The 26564-nt window shown below is 43.2% G+C and overlaps 1 protein-coding gene across 8 annotated transcripts in view; it reads right to left on the bottom strand.

The window, feature by feature from the left end:
• Positions 1–26564, bottom strand: part of CSNK1G3 (casein kinase 1 gamma 3) — a 149440-nt gene that overhangs the window by 36548 nt on the left and 86328 nt on the right. For all 8 annotated transcript variants that reach the window (XM_040344410.1, XM_040344400.1, XM_040344425.1 and 5 more), the window contains 2 exons: positions 19980–20214; positions 656–741 (listed from right to left, as the gene is read on the bottom strand). In XM_040344410.1, coding sequence (XP_040200344.1) covers positions 656–741; positions 19980–20214 — 321 coding nt within the window. The remainder of the gene's footprint in view (positions 1–655; positions 742–19979; positions 20215–26564) is intronic.

Genomic DNA, 26564 nt, shown 5'->3' with positions numbered 1-26564 from the left:
ATGGCTGGATATATGGGGGGGGACATGGCTGGATATATGGGGGGGGACATGGCTGGATATATGGGGGGGACATGGCTGGATATATGGGGGGGACATGGCTGCATATGTGGGGGGGGACATGGCTGCATATGTGGGGGGGGACATGGCTGCATATGTGGGGGGGGACATGGCTGCATATATGGGGGGGACATGGCTGCATATATGGGGGGGACATGGCTGCATATATGGGGGGGACATGGCTGCATTTGGGGACACATTTAAAAAAAAGTATCGGTATTCGGTATCGGCGAGTACTTGAAAAAAAGTATCGGTACTTGTACTCAGTCTTAAAAAAGTGGTATCGGGACAACCCTATAAACAACTGTTTGCTTATAGGCAAAGCCAATTTGTTCAAGGAAAAGACCTTCCATGCTAAAACGACAATGGAACCAAGCTGAAGGATAACAAAATCTAGAAGTTCACAGTGCAGAACTTTAAACTATTACATAGCAGATCAGGACTATAGTGGTCAACTTACAGGCATTACAGCTTCTTGTACCAACTACAATATGTTCAATTAATAACTGAAAAAATTCTAAAAAAAAAAAAAAGGTAAAAATCACAGAGAATCCTTACAAATAGTATTTAAAAGAGTTACTCCTGAATACAAATTTACCTTTAGTCCTTGCCAGGGAAGGCTCCCTCGTAGAAAATACATAAACATATGCCCTAATGCTTCTAAGTCATCTCTTCTACTTTGCTCTAGAGTTAACAAAAAAAATTAAATTAAAATGACAGTGGTCATATAAAACACAAATTAGATATATTTATATGTATATGTATTTGTATATCACACACACTTTTCTCTGCTTTTTATTTACAGACTGGACAAGAAGAATAAAACATCTGTTGATCTGCTTTGCTTATAATTTCCGTATGCGGGCTGACAACAAACAGATTTTAGTGTGTGAAAGGGGTTTCAATTAGACCCCTTTCACAACGAGGCGGTTTTCGGGCGCTTTAGTGCTAGAAATACCCTCTGAAAAGCGCCTCCCATTAATTGCAGTGCGTCTTTTCACACTGGGGCGGTGCGCTTGCAGGATGTTACGAAACGTCCAGCAAGCAGCATCTTTGGGGCGGGTTGGGAGCGCTGTAAAGAGCACTCCCAAAACGCCCTGCCCATTGCAATAAATGAGCAGTGATTCCAAAAGCGCCCTTAAAAGCCCTTTGAAAGCGCAGCTAAACTGGACTTTTTACCTTGTTTAAAAAAGGTAAAAACCACCCGAGTAACAGTCAAAAAGGGCCGCTAAAACAGCTCTAAAGCACTGTGAAAGCTAGTGGTGCTTTAGCGCCAACAGCTGGGCGCTGCAGTGTGAAAGGGGTCTTACATCTTACAGAAGAGATGAAAATAAACCAAATAGAAGAAGTTCATTGTTGGGTTTCACATACTTTGTAATTCACCAATATGAGAACACAGCTTATATACATTTTCATATACATTTTTCTTTGTTTGTTTTGCAGACACCGGGTATATGATCTGCACGTATATGACTGCAGGATGATGTGCATAAACCATGTTACATAACAGAAAATTTACATAAAAGTAAAAAAAAATTAAAATAAAAAGGTTTGATGGGCAGAGATTTGCTTGCCTTGCCTTTTACTGATCTGTTTGAATATAGTTTGATTCTTTAGAGCAGTGGTCTCTAAACTGTGGCCCGAGGGCCGGATGCGGCCCTTTGCTTGCCTTTATCTGGCCCTTGGGGCACTATCCCTCCCACTGATACGAGACACTATTCTGCCATCGGACACCGACAATGGAGCACCATTTCTCCCACTGATACAACTAAGAGAGCACTATTCCTCCCTATGATACCAGCAATGGGGCACTATTCCTCCCCCTAATACCAGATGTTTACTAACAATGATGCCAGGAAAATTTCCACTCCTGCTGGCCAAAGTCCGGCCCTCCAAGAGTCTGAAGGACAATAAACCGGCCCTTTGTTTAGAATGTTTGGAGACCCCTGCTTTAGAGTGAGAAATTAGAGCTCTGTCCTGCTACTCATACACTACCGTTGAATCTACATTACCGATTTACCCGAGATAACCTACAGGCAGTTCTGTAGATGACAAGCAGTGAGACCTAGGTTATTTTCGCAGGTTACTATTCACTAAATGTAGTGTGCTGTCCATTGGGATTTCCCAACAGAAGTCAACAGTGTACTATAACGGAATACAAAATATTGCGGTGCGTTTTCGCCCCCCAATTTTTGTCCTAATATAACAAACTGACATGTGTCAACTTAAAAATTATATGTTCGAGTCTGCTGAGAAACATTACTGTGATGCTCCATTATTCTTCTTAGTGTGGAAAATTTTAAAATGGCAAGCCAAAAATCAAGACATTTAGATAAAATGATTTTATGAATTCTTGTTATTAAACTGATTAATCAAACATTTGAGAGCTAAATATTTCCCTGCACAACAAACATTTGCTTAAGTGTTCCATCAGAGAGGCCGAGTCCTCTGATAATATCAATGGCATGAACGCTTAGCATTCTTTAGTGGGTGAGAATACAATTGCTTTTCTGTACAAGTGCAAAACTGTTAAATATCAAAGGAAGAAATGCACTGAGACATTTATATCTCTCAGCTGCGAGTTTCCTTCATTTGAATTCTAGTGAGCAAGAATGAGATTTCAGTTACACTTACCCTACGTAACCACACCTGAGATATCACAACTTCCCCTGTACATTTTTTATAGCACTGCTCAGACAGACCATATCTTTAGAAACCATAGTGAGAAATCCTGTGTCTGCCAGCAGATGGCGACATCAAACTACTGTATGAACCTCAAATTCCTTGAATAGGGAATCACTGCAAGGACCTCCACAACATTTCATTTCTGAGACTATATACAAGACTTTGTGTTTACGGTCCACATTAGGGCAAAGTGAGCAAATATTAAGACAGAGGAAATGGAAAACTCATTGTTCTAACTTACAGGGCAATCCATTGCCAAGATATTCCTGAATAGAGGTAATCATAGGAGAGGAAAACTGGTAGTCCAGACAAATCAATTTTAGTTTTCCTGCTCTTAAATTCAAGATCTACTTAAGCAGCACAGATTTATTTCATGTCTAGACCAAGGATTCTTCAATTCAATTGCAATACTGGCTTTAGTACTGGTGCTTCAAGGAACTCTGCCAAATGCACAGAACATCTTAAGGCATTATGGGAATTCATGTATCTATCTGCTGCTCGGCCAGAAATCACCATGCAAGAATACAGAGTATATTATGCCCACTGGTCAGACACTAACCATGACATTATTAGTGACAACTAGGCAAATTCAAACATTGGAACTGCTCGCCATCTTAAATTGAATTTACAGAATACTTTATTGTCACAAAACAAAGTGTTACTAAACCGACAACCGTAAAAAATCAGCCTGTATATGCAGCATAGCATGCTCGTTATACTCACTGTGGAACCCAATGGGTTAAAGGGGTTGTAAAGGTTTGTTTTTTATTTTCTAAATGGGTTACTTTAAAGCGGGGGTTCACCCTATGAAAAAAAAAAATAATAATAATAATTTCCTCTAGCATAAAATTAGGCATAGTAGCGCGAGCTACAGTATGCCTGTATTTATTTTTTTAGCCCCGTACTCACTGTGCAATCGTATATTGAAGATTCCGACTCCCCGCGGGGAATGGGCGTTCCTATCCAGAGGGAAGGTGATTGACGGCCGGCTCTGGCACGTCACGCTTCTCCGGAAATAGCCGAAATAGGACTTGGCTCTTCACGGCACCTGCGCATAGTCTGTGCGCAGGCGCCGTATAGCGCCGTGAAGAGCCGAGACCTACTCCGGCTGTCTTCGGGGAGCGTGACGTGCCAGAGCCGGCCGTCAATCACCTTCCCTCTGGATAGGAACGCCCATTCCCCGCGGGGAGTCAGGATCTTCAATATACGATTGCACAGTGAGTACGGGGCTAAAAAAAATAAATACAGGCATACTGTAGCTCGCGCTACTATGCCTAATTTTATGCTAAAATGTTGTTATGGAGGGTGAACCACCGCTTTAAGCTAGTGCATTGTTGGTTCGCTTACCTTTTCCTTCCATTTCCCTTCTAAATGATTTTTTTTCTTTGTTTTCTTTGTCTGAATTTCTCACTTCCTGTTCCTCCTCGGTAAGGTGTTCAGTAAGCTGTTCTAAATAACTTTCCACCGCTCAGATGAATCAGAGTCCAGATATAATGAATGCAGGGTCCTGGGTTTAGTGACACTTTAAAGCAGGGGTGCCCAACCTTTTGAGGAGAGATGGCCACTTTAGCCATTTGGTAACCGGTCGCGGGCCACAATGAGCGGAGCGGGCAAATGACAGCCCACTCTACTATGGGCCCTCTGATCAGACAGAAGGGGACGGAATACCTTCTGTTTTTTTAAGTGGATCAGATTGAAGATAGGAGGGTGTAAACGAACACAAGTCTGTTTACATCTGCCGCTCTAAAAAAATGAATGGAGGGTCCGACTGAGTCCATATGAAAAAATGGACAGGTGGACACGACGAAACCAATTGCATGAAAGGGGCCTAAGGCTGCTTTCAGACTGATGCACTGTGGTTTACCTGCACCTCAACTGAACTCAATCTTCACTTCTTCCTTAGAATTCCTGCAGGTATTGCTGACTGCTGCTGTTCCCCAGGTAGGTATGGCTGCTGGCTGTCCTCCAGGGCTGGTACTACTGGTGGGTCCTGCTGGCTGGTAATGCCGATGGGCCCTGCTGGCTGGTTCCTGACCCACCATCCCCAAGCATCAGTTTGAGAGGAGCCGGCGATTGAGGAAGCCTGAAGCTGCAGTAGAGAGCAGAGTCAAAGCATTCTGTGTCGCTCCTGTCACAGGCGGAGTACATTTGGTATCAGTCCGCCTGACGGGAGCATCGGTTTTGCTTCCTCTAGCGCCGCTCCCTTTTTCACACGGATGCTAGAAGATGCTAGAAGATGGCGGGTCGGAAACCTGCGATTTGGGCTTGCCGACCTGCCATCCCAAAACAGTTGGGCACCTCTGCTTTAGAGCAACTCCTTCCTTTGGCAAGCAGTATAACATTTCACTTGGCATGTAATGCACTAAAGTGCATGTTCAGAACTTTGTCTCCCCTCAAACCCAATGTACTCCAATATGCCAATCTGGCTTCCAGCTGTCATCAACCATCCAAGAGTTGTTCAAGTAATGGGCAGCCTCAGAGTGCTATAAGATTGTGGTGGGCCAGCTTTGGAATTTCTTTAGAGAAATCAAGTATATCCTACATTACAACTGCTATTTTGCACTAGTTTACCAAAATAAAGTAGTACTTTTAAAACATACTTGGCAGTCAATTTTTTTAATTCTTTATTTAATGATGCGTCACAGGTACAATAAAAAGAGATTTTTAATACAGCTTACCTGTAAAATCTTTTTCTTGGAGTACATCACGGGACACAGAGCGGCATTCATTACTATATGGGTTATATGGAGTACCTTCAGGTGTTGACACTGGCAATCTTCAAACAGGAAATGCCCCTCCCTATATAACCCCCTCCCATAGGAGGAGTACCTCAGTTTTGTAGCAAGCAGTATGCCTCCCAAAATGGTCCTCAAAAAAGAGGGGTGGGAGCTCTGTGTCCCGTGATGTACTCCAAGAAAAAGATTTTACAGGTAAGCTGTATTAAAAATCTCTTTTTCTTTATCGTACATCACGGGACACAGAGCGGCATTCATTACTATATGGGATGTCCCAAAGCAATGCTTACAATGAGGGGAGGGAGAACATCTCCAAGACAAAAGGATTTAATTTAGAGATATACTCAAATCATAATAAATCCAACTTAGTTGAGAAAAATAATTTTAAATTTTAAATTTAACTCAAAAAAGAGGAGCCCCCGGAATCCGAGGGTCTCAAACTGCAGCCTGCAGCACTGCCTGCCCGAAGGCAGTATCAGTATTCCTTCTTACGTCCAACTTGTAGAATTTTGTAAACGTGTGGACAGAAGACCAGGTTGCCGCCTTGCAAACTTGAGCCATAGAGATCTGGTGGTGTGCTGCCCAGGAGGCGCCCATGGCTCTAGTAGAATGAGCCTTTAATGATACTGGAGGAGGCAACCCTTTCAAGCCGTAGGCCTGAGTGATTAATTGCTTAATCCACCTAGAAATGGTGGACTTTGCAGCTGCCTGCCCCTTCTTGGGCCCATCCGGTAGAATAAACAGCACATCTGTTTTTCGGATCTTCTCTGTAGCTTTAAGATAGGCCTTCATGGCCCTGACAATATCCAAGGTATGCAGCAACCCTTCCTTTCTGGAAGTAGGTTTAGGGAAGAAGGATGGTAATACCAAATCCTGGTTCAAATGAAAACTGGATATGACCTTCGGAAGGAAGGAAGGATGAGGGCGGAGAACGACCCTGTCCTTATGAAAAACAAGATATGGTTCCTTACAGGATAAGGCTGCCAGCTCCGAAACTCTTCTTGCGGAAACTATGGCAACCAAAAATACTAACTTCCTTGTCAGTAGAACCAAAGGAATATCAGCCAACGGCTCAAACGGTTGTTTCTGTAAACTTGACAGAACAAGATTTAAATCCCACGGACAAAGCGGGGATTTAACTGGAGGTCTAATACGTAAGACCCCTTGAAGGAAGGTCTTAACCAGCGAGTGGGTGGCCAGCGGCCGCTGAAACCACACTGACAGAGCAGAAATCTGTCCTTTGATTGTGCTTAATGCCAATCCTTTATCCACTCCTAGCTGGAGAAAACTTAATACTCTATCGATGGTAAATTTGCGAGAAAGCCATCGCTTGGACTCACACCAGCCTACATAGGCCTTCCAGACCCTGTAATAAATCACCCTAGAGACCGGTTTCCTGGCTCTGATTAGGGTAGAGATTACTTTCTGAGACAGACCTCTACCCCTGAGAATCAGGGATTCAGCTTCCAGGCCGTCAAATTTAGATGCCGTAAGGCAGGGTGGAGGATCGGACCTTGCGATAGCAGGTCTGGCCGTAGAGGAAGAGTCCAAGGGTCTCCCACTACCATCCTTAAGATTAGTGAGTACCATGCCCTTCTGGGCCATGCTGGAGCTACCAGGATGACTGGTATGTGCTCCACCCGGATCCTGCGCAGCAGGCGGGGTAGTAACTGGAGCGGGGGAAACGCATAAAGAAGTTTGAACTGATGCCAAGGGCAAACCAACGCATCGGTTCCGCAGGCCATCGGATCCCTTGAGCGGGATATGAACCTGTCTAGTTTCTTGTTGAGTCTCGATGCCATGATATCCACGTCCGGCACTCCCCATCTTTGGCAGAGTGCTTGAAAGACTTGTGGATGCAGAGACCATTCCCCCGGCCATAGAGTCTGGCGGCTTAAGAAGTCCGCCTGAAAGTTGTCCACTCCTGGAATGAATATTGCCGATATGCAGGGCACATGAGCCTCTGCCCATAGGAGAATCAAGCTCACCTCTCTCTGAGCGGCTTGACTCCTGGTTCCCCCTTGGTGATTTATGTGTGCCACGGCCGTGGCATTGTCTGATTGAATTCTCACCGGGAACCCCTGCAATTTTGACGTCCAAGCCCTGAGGGCTAGTCGAGCAGCTCTGAGCTCCAAGATGTTGATGGGCAACTGCTTCTCTGGCTTTGCCCAAGTACCTTGGCGAGTGCAACCATCCAAAATTGCTCCCCAGCCCGTCAGGCTGGCGTCTGTGGTCACTATCTTCCAAGCCACTGGGCTGAAAGACTTCCCTTTCAGTAGATTCTGAGGGTCTAACCACCAACACAGACTTTGTCGGACTCTTGATGAGAGCGGCAACGGGATATCCAAGGCCTGTGGCCTTCTGCTCCATGCTGACAGGATGGCTGCCTGTAGGATGCGAGTGTGGCTCTGGGCGTATGGTACCGCCTCGAATGTGGCCACCATCTTGCCTAGTAACCTCATACATAGGCGAATAGTCGGTTCTTTCTTGCTTAGAACCAGTAGGATTAATTCCTTGATGGCTTTTACCTTCCTCAGAGGTAGGAACACTCCTTGTTGTTCTGTGTCTAATCTCATGCCGAGATATTCCAACTGCCTTGTGGGCTGGAAAGCTGACTTTTCTCGATTTAGGACCCAGCCGAACCTCTCGAGGTATTGGACCGTGAGGGCCACTGCTCGCTCCAAGCCGGGAGACGAGTGGTCTATGACTAGGAGGTCGTCCAGGTATGCTAGGATCGTGACCCCTTGGATCCTTAGCTTGGCTAGGATCGGAGCTAGGACCTTCGTGAACACCCGGGGGGCCGTAGCCAACCCGAAGGGAAGCGCCACGAATTGGAAGTGACGCGAAGCCACCATGAAGCGTAGATATCTTTGATGTGGCTGATAAATTGGAACATGAAGGTAGGCATCCTTTATGTCTATGGACGCCATGAAGTCGTCCTTCTGGAGTGTGGCAGCTGCTGACCGCACGGATTCCATCCGAAATGAGCGGATCTTTAGATATGCATTTACCATCTTTAGGTCCAAAATTGGCCTGACATCTCCATTGGGGATGATGAATAGGTTGGAGTAGAAACCCAGCCCCTGTTCCAGGCTGGCCGGAATCCGAGGCGGATCGTTTGGAATCCTCGACTCCTGGAAATGAGGAGGAGGAAACCTTAGGAAATCTAATTTGTAGCCTGTGGCCACGGAAGACCGTACCCACTCGTCGGGAATGCTGGCTTCCCAAATCTCTGAAAAGAGTCGCAGCCTTCCCCCCACCTTCGTGGGTGGGGGCGCCCCTTCATAAGGTTGGCTTGGGGGCTGGTTTTGCTGGTTTGCGAAACCACTGCCTTTTGCCTCTAACAGCCTGTCCTTGTGATTTGCTGTTGAAGCCGAAGTTTGCTTTTGCAGGAGGCCGTCGATACTGCTTGGCATTAGAGGGCCCCTGCCCAGGGGAATACTGTCGTTTAAACGCAGGCCCCTGAACCTTCTTCTTAGTTGGCAAGAGAGTACTCTTGCCGTTTGAAATGGTCTGAATGTATTTATCTAGGTCTTCTCCGAAGAGTCGTCCTCCATGGAAGGGGAACCCTACCAGGAGCTTCTTGCATGGGGGCTCAGCCTCCCAGCTTTTTAACCATAAGAGTCTTCTCATATGGATAAGGGATAACGATAAACGTGACGCTTGCTGGATAGAATCCTTGATTGCGTCTACCGTAAAACATATGGCCTTAGGGACATCCGAAAATTCTTCTGCCTGCTGGGCAGGAATAAGTTTAAGCATCTGCTTAAATTGATCCGATAATGCTTGAGCGACCCCAATCGCAGCCACAGCTGGCTGTACTACTGCCCCTGCAGTAGTGAAGGAGTTCTTAAGTAGTGCTTCCAAGCGCTTATCAACTGGATCCTTGAACACCTGTATGTTTTCTACAGGGCATGTTAACGATTTGTTAACACATGAGATGGCTGCGTCCACTGCAGGAGTAGCCCATCTTTTGGAAAATTTTTCTTCCATAGGATATAGGACAGAGAACTTCTTAGGTGGTAAGAAGATCTTATCTGGCTTGTTCCAATCTTGGAACAAAACTCCCTCTAATAGAGGATGGATCGGAAACACAGCATTGCTTTGAGGCGCCCTCAGTGAACCCAAAGCTGAAACCGTCGATACCTGGAGATCTGGTACTGGCAAGTTGAATGCCCTATGGACCAAGTCCGACAATCCTTGAATCCACCAGCTCTCCCTCAGGGAGACTGCCCCAGACTCCTCTGTATCCGGATCTTCGATCCCTGAACCTACTTGGTCCTTGTCCAAGAGGTCGTCCAATTCCCCTGAGGAAAGGACCTCCTCTTCTGAGGGTCCGCGCTCGGGCGACGGAGATCTATTCCGCTTACTGCCCCGCATAGCTGCGGCTATCATTTTACCCATGCTTTTCTGCATCTCTTTTAAAGAGGTGAGTAATACCTCCTCCGTGACTATCTTAGGGTTGGACTGACCCGCGTCAGCTCCAGCCCCAGATCCCGATGGCCCCAAGGCTCCCTGTGGGGAAAGCAGCGGCATAGCATTGTCCGAGACCTCAGACTCTCTGGGGGAATCCCCACCTCTTGTACCCTTGTTTTTTGATGCCATGGTACAATACCGAGGTACACCTGCTACTTATTGGTACCTGGGACTTATAAATAGTTAAATGCCCAAACACCTGTTTGGGGGATAAAAAATGCTTCCTCTCCCCTAGATGACACTTCTCTTTTTTTTTTTTTTTTCAAAAAAAAATCTTTTTTTTTTTTTTTTTTTTTCAAATCTAGGAAAGAAAAAACATTCTGTCCCCCTGAGTAGTATTGCAAGAAAAACTATGAGATGGAAAAGAAACAGCCTATTCCTAGGCTTGAAAACAGTCTTTCTGAAGACTGCAATATTCTTTCTGGCCACTGTGTGTCCTCGGCGCCCCGTGCTTGCCGTTCTGGTCTTTCCTCCTCAGTTCCAAAGTATTGAATGAGCTATATGGAACAAACAAGGAAGGGCCGCCCCTTCCTTAAGCCACTGACCCGCCCTTCCCCCCCAGCAATCTCAAACAGGAAATGCCCCTCCCGACAGGGGGGGGGTGGGGTTGGGAGGAAGGGACCTCTCTGCTCCAGCAAACTGCAGCCATGAGGAGGTCAGCGTTTTGCCTGCTTTGCAGGCCGTGAGGAGGAAGACTGAATGGAGCATCGCCTGGAGGCTTGCAGGTAAGCACAGCTCTCTGACACACACATATATTTTTATATAACACAGGCCCCACTCAATGCTTTTCCAACACTACAAGGGAGGTCACATCTTATGGGGAATAATACATATAGAGCCATCCTATCTTTATGATATGTGACTAGTTTGCCAGATGCAGTGCATAACTTTAGGCATGTCCCCTGTGACCCCCCAGAAAAAACCTGCTAAGAACCAAGTTCCGCAAGTTTTCCCCTCACTTACCTGCTCCATGCCGCAGGACTTTGCCAAGCAAGAGGCCCAATCTTCCCCCATCTCGGTGGGGATGTCTAGACCTTCAGGCCCTGGGTTCCTATGAAGGATCCACTGTCCTGGGCCCATATAGCACTCTGGCAACAGAAACATTAGGCACCCAAAGGTTTCTAAGTTCTGGGCCCAGGGTCCAGCTCTCTAAAAAGAAAAGCATTATGGGCTATACCCCAAGGGTTTGGGGTCCGGTTACTGACCACTTTAGCGCTGAGGCTTTTTTGGACAGAACCGGTTAGCTCACCTAATCCCAAGGATGTGGAGGCAAGCTAAACCATGACTAACACCTAAGACACTGGCGGAAAAACTGAGGTACTCCTCCTATGGGAGGGGGTTATATAGGGAGGGGCATTTCCTGTTTGAAGATTGCCAGTGTCAACACCTGAAGGTACTCCATATAACCCATATAGTAATGAATGCCGCTCTGTGTCCCGTGATGTACGATAAAGAAAAAGGCAACTTCTCAGAACAAGCAATCAATGCCAAACTTTTGAAGTACAACCATTACTTCCTACTATACTATGAAATATCAAAACAAATAAATTAAAGGCAAGAAATACAAAACATTCTTATCTTCATGCAGAAAACCCCTCAGGCAGGTCATACCGAAGGCGAGCCCGTCCGGGGGGGAAATCCGTCACATCATAAAGGAAAGTCTAAAATGGAATAGAGAACGCTATCCTGTACACACCACATTTACATTTACATTTCCTACCTCTTCACAAAGAGGGGGAGGGGTTGCCTCCCAGGAGAAGGCATCAGCAACGTCAGTCAGGCAGCAGAAATCTCCGCTAAAGGATCTTAATTGAAGGAATTCGTCCGAGAAGCGGAAGAGGTCCCAATGTATCCATCTGGACTTGGGTTCCTCAGCATTAAGAAGGTGTTTGAGAATGGATTTGTGGCAACGTTTCCTCGACAATGGGGTGAGGTTAAGCAGGACCGCAGCTGGGTTATCTTGCAGTGAGATGTCTGTGAGCTTATGTATGAGCTTAAGCACTGGTTGCCAGAAAGTGGCAAGTGTAGGACACTCCCAGAAAATATGCAGAAGGGTACCCCGGATGGAGGCCACAACGCCAGCAACGGTCTGTCTGCAGAGGGAATATTTTTGCCAAAACTGATGAGGTTCTGTACCAGCGTGGCAAAATTTTGCATGTGGTTTCCTGGTACTTACTGCATAGGGAGGACTTCTGAGCAAAAAAATAAAGTATTCTCTCCTTTTGAGGTTCGGTAAAAGGTAATTTGTAGGTCTCTTTCCCATTTGGCTAAGAACAGAGGGTCTTCTGTGGCATAGAGGTCCAACAAAGATTTGTATGAGGTTGATAAGGATCTCCGGATCGGGCCCTCTCCCAGACAGAGCTCCTCGAAAGAGTGGAGCCGACGCGTAAAGAGAGCTGGGCTAGGCAATGATCTAAAAAAGTGCGATAACTGCAAGGTCCTCCAGTGGTCCAGTTTAAGAGGGACCCGTCCAGAGAGCAATGTCTCTGGAGACATCCAACAGGATGGTCGCAATAGCTGCAAGGCCCTCAAAAGTTCCCTTGAGCTTTGCGATAAGAAAGCCGGATCAGTGAGACCAGGCAAAAACACAGGAGCACCACAAAGTCTACCGGTTTACAGAATGCTGCAACATGCATGTGCAAACTGCCCTATGAGCACATACATACAGTGAAAGGCATGAACTGGGAGTTCCCAAATTTTGTCAGTAGGAAAGACAGACATGTGCCCCAAAAGTAAAATGACACAACAGTGGATTTAGGTACTGGGTTTCTATTACCAAGATATAGTTACACAATTTGTATATATCTGTCCAAATCAATGTAAGAGCATGGTAGTTTGATCTCAAATGTCTATGCACTAAAGAAGTTTAAAAGAAACTGTAGTACATCTTTAGTAAAGTTGGCTGCAAAGAAAAACCTGGGTCTAGCAAATGCAGAGAAAATCAATAGGTTCACTTGTATACGGCTTCTTCTACGGCATATACTTAAATCCCCTTCACTGCCCTGCTGCTGTGTTCAGTCAGAGCAAAGTGATATACCCAATATTTTCAGATATGGGGAGCTTATGACTCACTCCTTCACATGATGAAGCACAGCAAGAACAAGCCACCAACCAGGCACCAGCAACATGGGGGCAGAGACAGAAGTCTTACCTTTATGTAAAAGTCTGACAAGACCAGCAGGGAAAGCGAGGGGAATGGGTATGGCATTTAGGTGGACTGGATGTTGCCATACCCTCCCTAAGGAAAGGATGAGTCAGCTTTAAAAATTGGATTTTTGGTTTACATACAAAATCTTTTTCTTGGTGTACATCAAGGACATCTTAGGATTCATTAGGATATGGTTATGCTGCCGCCTTCAAAAGATTGGACACTGGCAAAAAAAAAAAAAAGGAAAGAATCTCACCCAGGTATAGCCCACTCCCAGTGAGGTATAGCTTCAGTTTTGTAGCAAGTCATGAAACAGCAAAGGGTTATGTGATTTTACAGGTAAACCAAAAATCCCATTTTCTTTATCATACATCGCAAATCACAGGGCATCTTCATATTCATTACAAGGTACTGTACTGAATCTCTTGAGATCCAATATGGGGCAAACATCACTGTTAAAGGGGTTGTAAAGACAAAAATATTTTCCTCTTAAATTAAAGTCTGTCAGTAGCTGATAAAGTAAAAAGTAATGTTTTGCATTATAACTAGTTTGATACCTGTTGAAATCGAGCTGTTTTATTCACCTCCATCACTCCTGAATCGTTATTCTCACTGACTTCCTGGTTTGCGGTGCACATTCATTCTTGCTACATCACGGCCTAATGGGAACTACAGTTCCCATTAGGCTTAGCCCCCATGCCTGTGAGGGATAAGAGAGCATCTTCACGCAGGGCTGTAGTCATAGGGAGGGGGTGAGCACATTCTGCTTTCCACCATGCAAAACGTCTCAGATGCGTGTGGAAAGCAAGAAGAGGGGTGACAGGAAATGGCATTTTCAAACCTGGATTACTGTATTTTGGAGGTCAAAAGGAAAAACGAGGTAAGTGATATTTAAATGCTCTAGCTTACAGCAATCAATTAATCTAATAAAAAAAGAACCTTTAGTGTTCCTTTAAGTTTCGGAACCATGCTAAGGTTCGAGTAGAAACTGTGAAACCTTTTTTTCAATGGAAAGACCACTGGTCCACAGATCACACAGATGGCAGGTGATCAAAAGCTCAAATTTTATTTATTTTTTTCAGATTCAAACGAAACATTTGAAAGCATAAAGCGCAGTGGGAGAACCAACAAATTCCAGCTTGTAACCTCAAACCACTATGTTGCGGTACCACTAGTCCATAATGTCCCCTTGTCAGACTTATCCAAAGGCCTGTAAATGTCACAACAGCCAAACAAGTAGAAGAACCCTTCATTCCAAGGAGAATCGGTCTGTCAGCTTGGAGAACTTTAAAGCCTGTGTCTTTTTGCAGAACTGAAACTGTGGCTTAAACATTTAGGTTTCAACCCAAAGCCGCAATCAAAGGGTTGTAAGTCTGCCTCCACTAGAGCAAGAGATTTAAACAGGGCCCCAAAATGTGAAGTGCCCCTAAATACTGGGATCTCATCCACTGGCACCGTGATGTTCTTTTTGAGAAAGGAAACTGCCATATCCACCACAGGCATAATATATTTCATTTACTATTCATGAGATATTGCTGAGCAAACAGTTTTGGTTAAGCAGGCACCTTTTCAGAATGAGTCCAGGCTGTGTAGAACACATCCTTTAAATGAGGATGTACAGAGAAAAATTGGGAATGCCGAGATAGAACCAGACCCTGGAATTCCTCAAGAATAGATTCCTTACAGGAGGAATGTTCTGTGTCCTTATCCTCTGGAAAAGTTGCTTCCCGTTCCACCTGCATCTCCTCAAGAAGCTCCTCCTCCGTCCAGTGGGGTGGAGGGGACGGGGGCATTTTCGTTTGTGACTAAAACAGTCTAAACTGGAAAGGAAATCAAAAAGTTGTTGCTGCAAACCTGCAACAGCAGCGGAGAATTCCTCCTTGACACAAAAGCTGGAGGAAAGTTCCCCAGAGGGATGGTAAACACTAGATAAGCAGAGGGATTCAGAAACACAGGAACCAAATAACCTCCAGGGGAGATGTTGCAAGGCGAGCTATGGTCAGGTTCTTCACCAATTTTCTCTCATGCTACTGTTGCTGGGACTTGGCCTGCCAGCAATAGATTTGGACACCAGCTGTAAAAAGCTGCCCAGAGCAACAGGTGTCAGAAAAGCAACAATACAAAAAGAAATGTTAATGTGGACAGGCTGTACCCTGCAAAAAATCAGTACTAGTACTACTGCACACTATTGGACAATACTTGCTGTGCCTATGTTTTACCCTGCTGGTCCTCATATATATATATATATATATATATATATATATATATATATATATATATATATATATATATATATATATATACATATACACATACATACATACACACACACATTTGTATATATATATATATATATATATATATATATATATATATATATATATATATATATATATATATATATACATACACACACACACACATATATATATATATATACATACATACATAAAATTGTACAGGGTTTCACATGCAGAATCCAGTGCCAAAAGGATCAAATTAAAGGCTGGTGTCCAAACATCTAAAGCAGGATTCAGGTACCGTTTCTCTTGGCAATAAGCTGAAGGCAACAGATTCAGATTAGGTAGGCTTCTGTTCCATAATGGGAACCCAAGACACTAGCAAAAAACGAAAGCTTTGCTTAGCTGGAAGGGGTTTCACCTGGACGTGGATTTCATTTTTTATTGCCAGTGTCAATTCACCTTAAGGTGGCAGCATAACCCTACCATAATACAAATGAGGGCGCCATGTGTCCTGGAATGTATGATAAAGAAACGCATTTTTTTCCCGCAACATTTTTTACATACATCTCTTCCATATATTTGGCATTGTATTTAGATTATTGTAGCATAGCCAAGAAACCCTATACTTCACCTGCCGTAAAGTTGGCTATACACTGTAGACCAGTGATAGCGAACCTTGGCACCCCAGATGTTTTGGAACTACATTTCCCATGATGCTCAACTACCCTGCAGAGTGCATGAGCTTCATGGGAAATGTAGTTCCAAAACATCTGGGGTGCCAAGGTTCACCATCACTGCTGTAGACAATCTGCCAATGTACTCTGGCTAAACAGTATGGATGAAGCAATCTCCCCTGCCATCTATTGTAGTATTCGGACATTCATGAGTAATGTAGATGAAGGGCTAAAATCTGTTTTTTCTTCATGACTGTTGATTTCCAATGACTTCCCTTCTTACTGACAGGCGAGGACATAGACTACATTTAGAACACCTTTTCTCAGTAAGGTGAAGGGGAGTCTAAAATATGTCACTTTTTTCTGGTCAGTGTATAAGCATTCTCCTCTTACTTCATAGTCATAGTAATGTCACAGGGCATGCGAGATGAACTTTTCCCAACAAGATTATGGACAGCGACAACAATGGATACCGCATCATTCCCACCATAAAACTAGAGGCAGAGATTGGAAGTAAAAACTACTATCCCAAGCTCATTGTTTAATCAGAAGTATGATCACCACCAACTGGTTAGCAGTATGTCCAGCTTCAGTTGAGTACCTCCCGGAGTCCTCTGGCAAATATACAAAACTTTGTATCCCCCACTTTCAATATAAATATTGAATGATCACTTAGTGCTTGAAAATACTGCTCTACACTGCACAGTATTCCCTTTATATCACAACAAAGAGGGGGTTGTCTTCAGTTTGCGCAGCAAAACCAGATTTAATGCAGCAGTCTGCTTGTACTTTCAGGGTAAGGAATTATCAGAATGCTAGACTTCTGTTCCAGAAAATCTTTAAAAATAAGAAGCCCAAGCAAACTTGTTCTTATAAAACCATACATGTAAACAGGTCTTAAAGAGTGTTGATGCAATAAAAGCCAAGCCCATCCTTGTGGACTTTGTATCTCTTAAAGAGGAAGTAAAATTCCATCTTTAATTTTTACTTATAGGTAAGATTATAGTAAGGCTTACCTATAGGTAGTGTAAATAGCTCCTAAACAAGCACCGTTTAAGAGACATTTACTGTATATGCCGCCGAAGTAGTCAACACGTGCTCTCCGAAGGAACGGCCGCCCTTGCCGTTTCTACAGAGCCTTGCACTGTGACCGGTGGGCTTCCGCACACATGCGCAGGAGTGACGTCACTGCGGCTCTGGCCAGTCACAGAACCCAGAGCAGAAGACCAGGTGATGATGGACGATGTCTTCAGCAATTACATCGCTTCATTTTTAGGCAAGTTTCACATAATGTGCTAGTATGTAAGGAAAATGGAAGGAAAAGCTAAGTGAACCAACAATGCACTAGCTTAAAGGAACCTATATAGAAAATAAAAAACAAACCTTTACAACCCCTTTAAGCACATGGAAGCTGGAGGTGAATTCTGTTCCCCAACATTGCCATACTCAAAGGGCGGGCTATGCATAAATCATGAAGCATAAAAGATTAACATCTTTTATAATGAACAGCATAAATTAGATCTCCATTCAGTGCATTAGACAATTAAAAAAACAAAACAAAAGCAAAAAGAAAAAAGTGAGAATCTATGTTCCTGGCTGGCAAGGTCTAAAAACACTTCTACTTCACTGCTTAACAGCTACTGCAGGTATTCCACACTTTCAAAGTGTGTCACTATGCGCTACTCTAGTCACACACACAAAATAAAAGTACGTCAAAGAATTATACAGAAATATACAGTATGTCACTGAAGAATTATACAATACACTACCAAAGAACGCACAAGGTGGTAGGAGGACCCAACTGCATGGAGCAGGGGTCTGATCCAATAGGAAAAGGCAAAGACCTGCACTAGGACAGCCTTCTGTTACATGTGACCCTGTTGCTAGGGGAAAAAAAATATTTTATATAAACCCAAACAATGAATTTCTCTTACTTGCTTCCTTTCAGTCTGGTAAAAACACCATTGAGAGTGTTTGGTTACATCTGTTCAATAAGTAAAAAAATAAACAAACCAAACCCTGTTTAGGAAGTGCATTAGGACAACAGAACACCTGCACCTATGTTTTAGAGAACAGGAAGGGAGGTTTGTAGTCTGACACTTCCTGTCCTATAGTGACGACGCTGCTTCTCCATAGAGTAGTGATGTCACTCTAGGACAGGAAGGGTGATAATGATAGGACCAGCAGAAGATCAAGTCTGAGGAAAAGAAAACTATTGCAGCCATCACGTCTAAGGACTGAAACTGCAATAATGTAAAGTTTTGTTCTTGGCATTGTACTTTTTTGTATCTTGAATAGTCAAGCCACTGGTGGTATCCAGCACTTTAGGGGGTGCCAGCTGTTATTTTTTCCACTGCTCAGGATGGTTCCACTTGCAATTATAGTAGGCACAGCATAACCCGGGGGGAGGGGGGGGGGGGGAATTATAGTGGGCAAAGTTTAACCTCGGCACTGCATAAGCTGGGGGAGGTGGAATTATAGTGATAAAAGCATAACTGGGGGGGTGGGGGAGGAATTATAGTGGGCACAGCATAACCTGGGGGTGGGATTATAGTGGACACCGCATACATTAACCATGAGCCATGACTAAGCACTAACAGAGTGCGAAACGCGTCGCTGTCCCCTCATGTGACTGTATTTTTGGATTTGAGTAAATAGAAAAATAATCAGCGCAATAAAAATCAAATAAAACACAAACAGCAGCTGTACACTGGGATTCAATTTAGAAAATTCCTGAAAGTATATATAAAAGATAGTGCAGCGCTAAAATAAAGTCCAAATAAAAGTCATCCAGGTGATCCTTTTAAAAGTGACTGGTAGTAAAAAGCATGCAGGTGATGTAGCGTGGGATAGCAGGACACCTCCACCAATAATAGCAATGGCCGCTCACCTCACAACTGTGACCCTCTGTTAGATAGGGTCAAAATACGCTTTCCCACAAGGGTGTAAACAAGGCACATCTCCAGCACAAACCAGGCAGGGGAATAAAACTCTCAGGACAGGTTACCACCGGATTCCATGCCTGCCATCTATGCTGACAGCATAACCCGGGTAGGAGGAATTCTAGTGGGCACAGCATTACCCAGGTAGGAGGAATTCTAGTGGGCACAGCATAGCCCAGGTAGGAGGAATTCTAGTGGGCACAGCATAACCTGGGGGGGGGGGGGGGGACAGTGGGCACAGCATAAATTGGGGGGATAACGTGGGCACAGAAACATATGCAATGGCAGTGTTTCATTAAAATGTGTAGCATTTAATGATGGATGCAATTATAAATGTAACTATGGGGCGTAACTTTTTTGGTTTGATTTAAGCCCCGACCACTGGTAATACAAATTTGACAATAACTACTATTTACATTACCACTCTCTTGCAATTGCCCAAAAAAGTGTCCCAAACCTTTTCCAATATCAGCAAAAACCCTGGCATAATGAACACCATGCCCACTCACTGCTGCATTGCAGTAAGTAAACCATATTTTTCCTTTTGTTTCATCAAGCTACAGGGCCCCACTTATGATCTTGCACACAAGCCCACCGATTCCATAAATTGCCCCCGATATCAGTATTCACCCTTCACCGTCTACAGATATTAACCCCTTTCTGTCCACCACTGACCCTTTCCTAACTGAACTACCCTTATCATTAACCCTTACCGACCAGATATCATCATTAGCAAAATGGGCTGCTCCCTTGGACAGATGTGGGGGTGGGCAAAGTCCCTGTTTGGAGGATATGGCATGGATAATAAGGATATGTGAAATGGGGTATGTGACTTGATGGGGGAGAGTTTAAGCCATATTGCAAGAGGATTTTTAATTTGGGGGGGGGCGCAAGTAGATGGTCTTGCCTAAGGTGCAAAATAGTCCAACACCGACCCTGCAGGCCAAAGCTTCAGAATTCTACAAAAATATTAGCAAAAGCAAGGTTATGGCGCATCAGTCATTTGTAGTCACACATACCTTTTCCTAAATGTGTATTAATACTCATGTATCTAGCTGTTCCTGTAAGGCTCTTGTGTTCTCTGTAAGGTATGTGCTTCTTTGTTTCTGGGTCTATATATTCTTTTGCCAAGCCAAAATCTATAATGTGAATTATTTGCTGGTTCTTGTTTCCTGGGCGACCTATCAAGAAATTTTCTGGCTTTACGTCTCTATATATCAGGTTCTTTGAATGAACGTATTCCATGCGGGAAATCTGTGTAAGCATGAAAGAGGAAAAAAAGAAACATTAAAACTGACGTTTTCACAAAATAAATATTTGACGTTTCAATATCAAGAACGTTTACTGTGAACAAGTTTTAGACCACAAGACTGATCAGTAACAAAAAGGCAAAGAAAAATATCAATGGCACCCAATGCAATCACATTCCTGGTTATATTCAGTAATATTTCTCTCCATTTTCATTTTAATGTGTCTCTAAGCAATTCTTAAAATCTGGCTGGTAGTCCTGAATCTGTTCACAAATGAAGCTTCAAAAGCTGCTGAAGAATAACGCAGACATTTGGTTTACTTCACTAAGGCCCAATTCACACCTGAGCATAGCGTTTTCGGGCTGAAAGTCGCGCAATTTTACAGCGTTTTTTTGCCGTGCTTTTTTTACCGTGCTTTTGCCGCAATTTTGTACAAGTCAAAAGGTCACCAATGTAAAAAGCAGAAAAACGCCCAAATCTACCTAAAAAAATGTCCCAGAACTTGTTTGAGCTTCAGGTGTTGTAGAGTGGAGATGTGAACCATCTCCATAGAGAATAATAGATTTTTTTCCTGTCCAGCGTTTTGTAGCTTCAGGCTTCAAGCTACAAAACGCTCAGGTGTGAATGGGGTCTAAGCCTAGGGTCACACTGCTGCGAATTCAAAATCGCGGAAAAATGCGCGATTTTACCGCGATTTAATGTAAATCGCGGCCCAAAATCGCAAAAAGAAGTACAGGAACTACTTTTTGAAATCGCAGATGCGGCGTCGCACTGATTAGGACAGTGCCATTGCCGACAATTGCCGCCGATTTGAGATGCGATTTGACATGTCAAATCGTAACTCAAATCGTTCCAAATCGTACCCAGTGTGAACCAGGGCTAAAAGATAAAAAAAAATGAAAAGCAGTGCATTCTAGGAAGTTTCTTTATTCATTTTATATTCTTTTGAGATTATTTTTTGCTATATAAATGAAGGAAAAAAAAAGTCATTTTGGGGAAAAAAAGGTTTTAGTCATTTTGTAAAATTTAGCCAATAAAAAAATCCATCATAAATGAAGGCCATAAAATATTTTGCTACATTTCTTTGGTAAAAATATCCCAAGTCCGTGTATATTAAATCAGTCGGATTGCCCATTTAAATTTTTGGAGACCTTAAAATGTCAGAACAGTACAAAAAACTCTAAATTACCCCTTTTTGGAAAGCAGATGGCAATGCAGAAAGCAATGTATTTAGTAAGAGGCATGGTGAGTTTTTTTGAAGTTAAAATCTTTTTGTTGTGTTTAACCACTTAAGACCCAGACCAATATGCAGGTTAAGGACCTTGCCCCTTTTTGCGACTCTGCAAAAAGGGGCACTGCGTCGCTTTAACTGACAATTGCGATCATGTGACGTGGCTCCCAAACAAAATTGGTGTTCTTTTTTCCCACAAATAGAGATTTATTTTGGTGGTATTTGATCACCTCTGCGGTTTTTAATTTTTGCGCTATAAACAAAAATAGAGCGTAAATTTTGAAAAAAAATACAATATTTTTTACTTTTTGCTATAATAAATATCCCCAAAAAAGATATAAAAAAAAACACGTTTTTTTCCTCAGTTTAGGCCGATACGTATACTTCTACCTATTTTTTGTAAAAAAAAAAAATCGCAATAAGCGTTTATCGATTGGTTTGCGCAAAATTTATAGCGTTTACAAAATAGGGGATAGTTTTATGGCATTTTTATTAATAATTTTTTTTTAACTACTAATGGCGGCGATCAGCGATTTTTTTCGTGACTGCGACATTATGGCAGACACATCGGACAATTTTGACACATTTTTGGACCACTGTCATTTTCACAGCAAAAAATGCTATAAAAATGCATTGATTACTGTGAAAATGACAATTTCAGTTTAGGAGTTAACCACTAGGGGGCGCTGTAGGGGTTAAGTGTGACCTCATATGTGTTTCTAACTGTAGGGGGGCGGGGCTGGACATGTGACGTCATTGATTGTCTTTCCCTATATCAGGGAACAGACGATCAATGACAGTACCACTGTGAAGAACGGGGAAGGTGTGTTTATACACACCTCTCCCCGTTCTTCAGCTCCTGTGACCGATCGCAGGACACCAGCGGCGATCGGGTCCCGCGGCCCTTCGGACTTGGTCGCTTGCGCGAGCGAACCTAGGCTGGGCTCTTAAAGGCGACTTACCTGTACCCAGCCGTACCATTCTGCCGACATTTATGTGCAGGAGGCGGTCCTTAAGTGGTTAAGAAACTAACTGCTTCAGCCCCGGACCATGTTGGTGGTTAAAGACCGGGCCACTTTTGCGTTGCTTTAACTGACAACTGCGCTGCCGTGCAACATGGCTCCCAAACAAAATGTAATTTTTTTTTCTCCCACAAATAGAGCTTTCTTTTGGTGGTATTTGACCACTTCTGCGATTTTAAATTTTTTTAAAAAAAAAAATACAATATTTTTAACTGTTTGCTATAAGCGGTTTCCAAAGCGAGCAAAGTCCTTTCTTGTATTAAGAGAGGTATGGACTCCCGAGACAGAGATATAATTTTGCCCCTGTACAAATCATTAGTAAGACCTCATCTGGAATATGCAGTTCAGTTTTGGGCCCCAGTTCTCAAAAAGGATATCGGAGAACTGGAGAAAGTGCAGAGAAGAGCAACCAAACTGATAAGAGGCATGGAGGAGCTCAGCTATGAGGAAAGATTAGAAGAACTAAATCTATTCACTCTTGAGAAGAGGAGAATTAGGGGGGATATGATCAACATGTACAAATATATAAGAGGTCCATACAGTGTACTTGGTGTTGAGTTATTCACTTTACGGTCAACACTGAGGACAAGGGGGCACTCTTTACGTCTAGAGGAAAAGAGATTTCACCTCCAAATACGGAAAGGTTTTTTCACAGTAAGAGCTGTGAAAATGTGGAACAGACTCCCTCCAGAGGTGGTTCTGGCCAGCTCAGTAGATTGCTTTAAGAAAGGCCTGGATTCTTTCCTAAATGTACATAAAATAACTGAGTACTAAGATTTGTAGGTAAAGTTGATCCAGGGTAAATCCGATTGCCTCTCGGGGATCAGGAAGGAATTTTTTCCCCTGCTGTAGCAAATTGGATCATGCTCTGCTGGGGTTTTTTGCCTTCCTCTGGATCAACTGTGGGTATGGAGTTGGGTGTATGGGATTGTATTGTGTTTTTTATTTTGTTTGTTTATTTTTTTGAGGTTGAACTGGATGGACTTGTGTCTTTTTTCAACCTGACTAACTATGTAACTATGTAACTATGTAACTATGTAACTATATAATAAATATCTTTATATTTCTGCACAGTTTAGGCCGATACGTATTTTTCTACATATTTTTGGTAAAAAAAAAATCGCAATAAGCTTTTATTGATTGGTTTGCGCAAAAGTTATAGCTTCTACAAAATAGGGGACTATGTTATGGCATTTTTATTAATAATTTTTTTTTTTCTACTAGTTATGACGGCAATCCGTGATTTTTATCGTAACTGCGACATTATGGTAGACACATCGGACACCATTTTGGGACCATTGTCATTTTTACAGCGATCAGTGCTATAAAAAGGCACTGATTACTGTAAAAATTACACTGGCAGTGAAGGGGTTAACCACTATGTGGCGCTGCAGGGGTTAAGTGTTCTCTAGGAAATGATTCTTACAGTTAGGGGACGTGGCTAAACATGACACATCACCGATGAACGTTCCCGATCACAGGGAACGGTCATCAGTGACAGTGTCACTAGGCAGAATAAAGGAATGCCTTGTTTACAAAGGCATTCCCCTGTTCTGCTCTTGCCGACCGCAATTGCGGGACTCTCGGGAACATCAAGTTCCCGGGACCTGCAGGCGCACTCGCGAGGCGCTTGCTGGGCGTCAGATTTAAAGGGACGTACCTGTCTGCCAACTGCCTGCCCGTGCCACTCTGTTGATGTAAATAGGCGTGCGGCGGTCGGTAAGTGGTTAAATAATATAACAGTATAATAATATTTTAACCACTTAAGGACCGAGCCTGTTTTTCAGACTCTGTGTTCACAAGTTTAAAACATTATTTTTTTGCTGGAAAATTACTTAGAACCCCCAAACATACCGGTATATTATTTTCTAACACCCTAGAGAATAAAATGGCGGTCAATGCAATACTTTTTGTCACACCGTATTTGCGCAGCGGTCTTACAAACGCACTTTTTTTGAAAAAATTCACTTTTTTTAATTAAAAAATAAAAAACAGTAAAGTTAGCCCAATTTTTTGTTATATTGTGAAAGATAATGTTACGCTGAGTAAAATGATACCAAACACATCACGCTTAAAAATTGCGCCCGCTCGTGGAATGGCGTCAAACTTTTACCCTTAAAAATCTCCATAGGCAACGTTTAAAAAAATTCTACAGGTTGCATCTTTTGAGTTACAGAGGAGGTCTAGGGCTAGAATTATTGCTCTCACTCTAACGATTGCGGCGATACCTCACTTGTGCGGTTTGAACACCGTTTTCATATGCGGGCGCTACTCACGTATGTGTTCGCTTCTGTGCGCGAGCCCGTCAGGACGGGGCGCTTTTTAAAAAAAAAAAAAAATTTCTTATTTTACTTGATTATAATTTATTTTTACACTTAAAAAAAAAAAAACGGGTCACTTTTTTTCCTATTACAAGGAATGTAAACATCCCTTGTAATAGAAAAAAAGTATGACAGGTCCTCTTAAAAAGAGATCTGGGGTCAAAAAGACCTCAGATTTCATATTTAGACTAAAATGTAAAAAAAAAAATATTTGTCATTTGAAAAAATTACAACATAAAAATGTGCCTTTAAGACGCATGGGCGGAAGTGACGTTTGGAGACGAGTGGGGGCCATCTTGCCCTCACTCATATCCATGGCAAGCAGCAAGAAGGACCGGATTGCTGAAAAAGTTCTGCTGTCTGCATGCAGAATAAGTTCACGGCCAACTTCCTTTGCACAAAATTCCACAGATTTGTCCGATGGAAATCCGATTGTGTCTATGAGGCTTTAAGTGCCAGGGTAGGCGAGACACCCACAAAATTACCATATTTTGAAAAGCAAACACTTCAAAGTATTTTCTGAAAGGGATAGGGAAGTATTTAGAAAAAAAAAATATGCTAAAAATTTTAGGAAAATGCTGAAAGAAAATATATATATACACTTTTTTTTAAAGCAGTTGATTAATAAAATATGTCAGAGATTAGGCATATATTATTATTATACAGGATTTATATAGCTCCAACAGTTTGCGCAGCGCCTAAAGTGGTGTATACCCCTTTAGCACATGTTTACCTACATGTAAGCCTTTAATAAGGATTACCAGTTAGTAAAATTAATATCTTCTAAACCTGTACGGTTTAGGAGATTTTCACTTTGCATGCAGCCGCTGACATCAGCGGTGAATGCGCTCTGAAGGTCCGGCGGATGCTGCCGGAAAATCAGAGCTCCTTGGCGGAAAGAAGACTCCTGCACGCATGGCCGGAGCCGAGAACCCGGAAAGAATCACTGAGGCAAAATGTCAGCCTCCCACGGCGGTGACCGGGAGACAGTGCGGGGGCTTTGTTCTAAAGCATTTCATAACAAGCTAGTATGTAGTGCCTTTGCCTTACAGGGGTTTTTAGTCCTTGAGGTATACAACCGATTTAACAAAATGAGGACAAACATAACAGTTGCATCACAATTTGGTGCAATAAGACTCAAAAGGGCCCTGCTTATGAGAGCTTACAATCTAAGAGATATAAATTACTGTATATACTCGAGTATAAGCCGACCCAAATATAAGCCGAGGCACCTAATTATACCACAAAAAACCTGGTAAAACGTATTGACTCGAGTATAAGCCTAGGGTGTCCATGACTAGATTGACGTTTAACATGGGAGTCTATGGAAGGGGTGTCCGGCTTTGAAAAATCCGTGCTCCCCGGCCGTAGGTCCCCCAGACAACAAACTTTGCACACTTGTAGAGGAAGAGTGTGGCCAGGGGACCTATGACCGGCCGCTACCGGGTCCCCAAAGTCACCGGAGAAATGACAGTTTAACAAGGGAGTCTATGGAAGGGGTTCCCGACTTTAAAAAATCGGTGCTCCCTGGCCGTAGGACAACAAACTTTGCACACTTGTAGAGGAAGAGTGGGGCTACGTGTTGGCCAAGTTTCGGGTCCAGGGGACCTATGGCCGGCTGGTACCAGGTCCCCAAAGTCCGGGAGATCAGGCGCAAAAAGGTGACTCGAGTATAAGCCTAGGGGGCATTTTCAGCACAAAAAATTGTGCTGAAAAACTTGGCTTATACTCGAGTATATACGGTATATAGCAATACAGTATGGAATTATATTTTAACAGT

The sequence above is a fragment of the Rana temporaria genome, chromosome 1, assembly GCF_905171775.1.
Source record: "Rana temporaria chromosome 1, aRanTem1.1, whole genome shotgun sequence".
Lineage (NCBI taxonomy): Eukaryota > Metazoa > Chordata > Amphibia > Anura > Ranidae > Rana > Rana temporaria.
The sequence above is the reverse complement of the archived record's forward strand: the minus strand, read 5'-3'. Positions and strand labels throughout refer to the sequence as shown.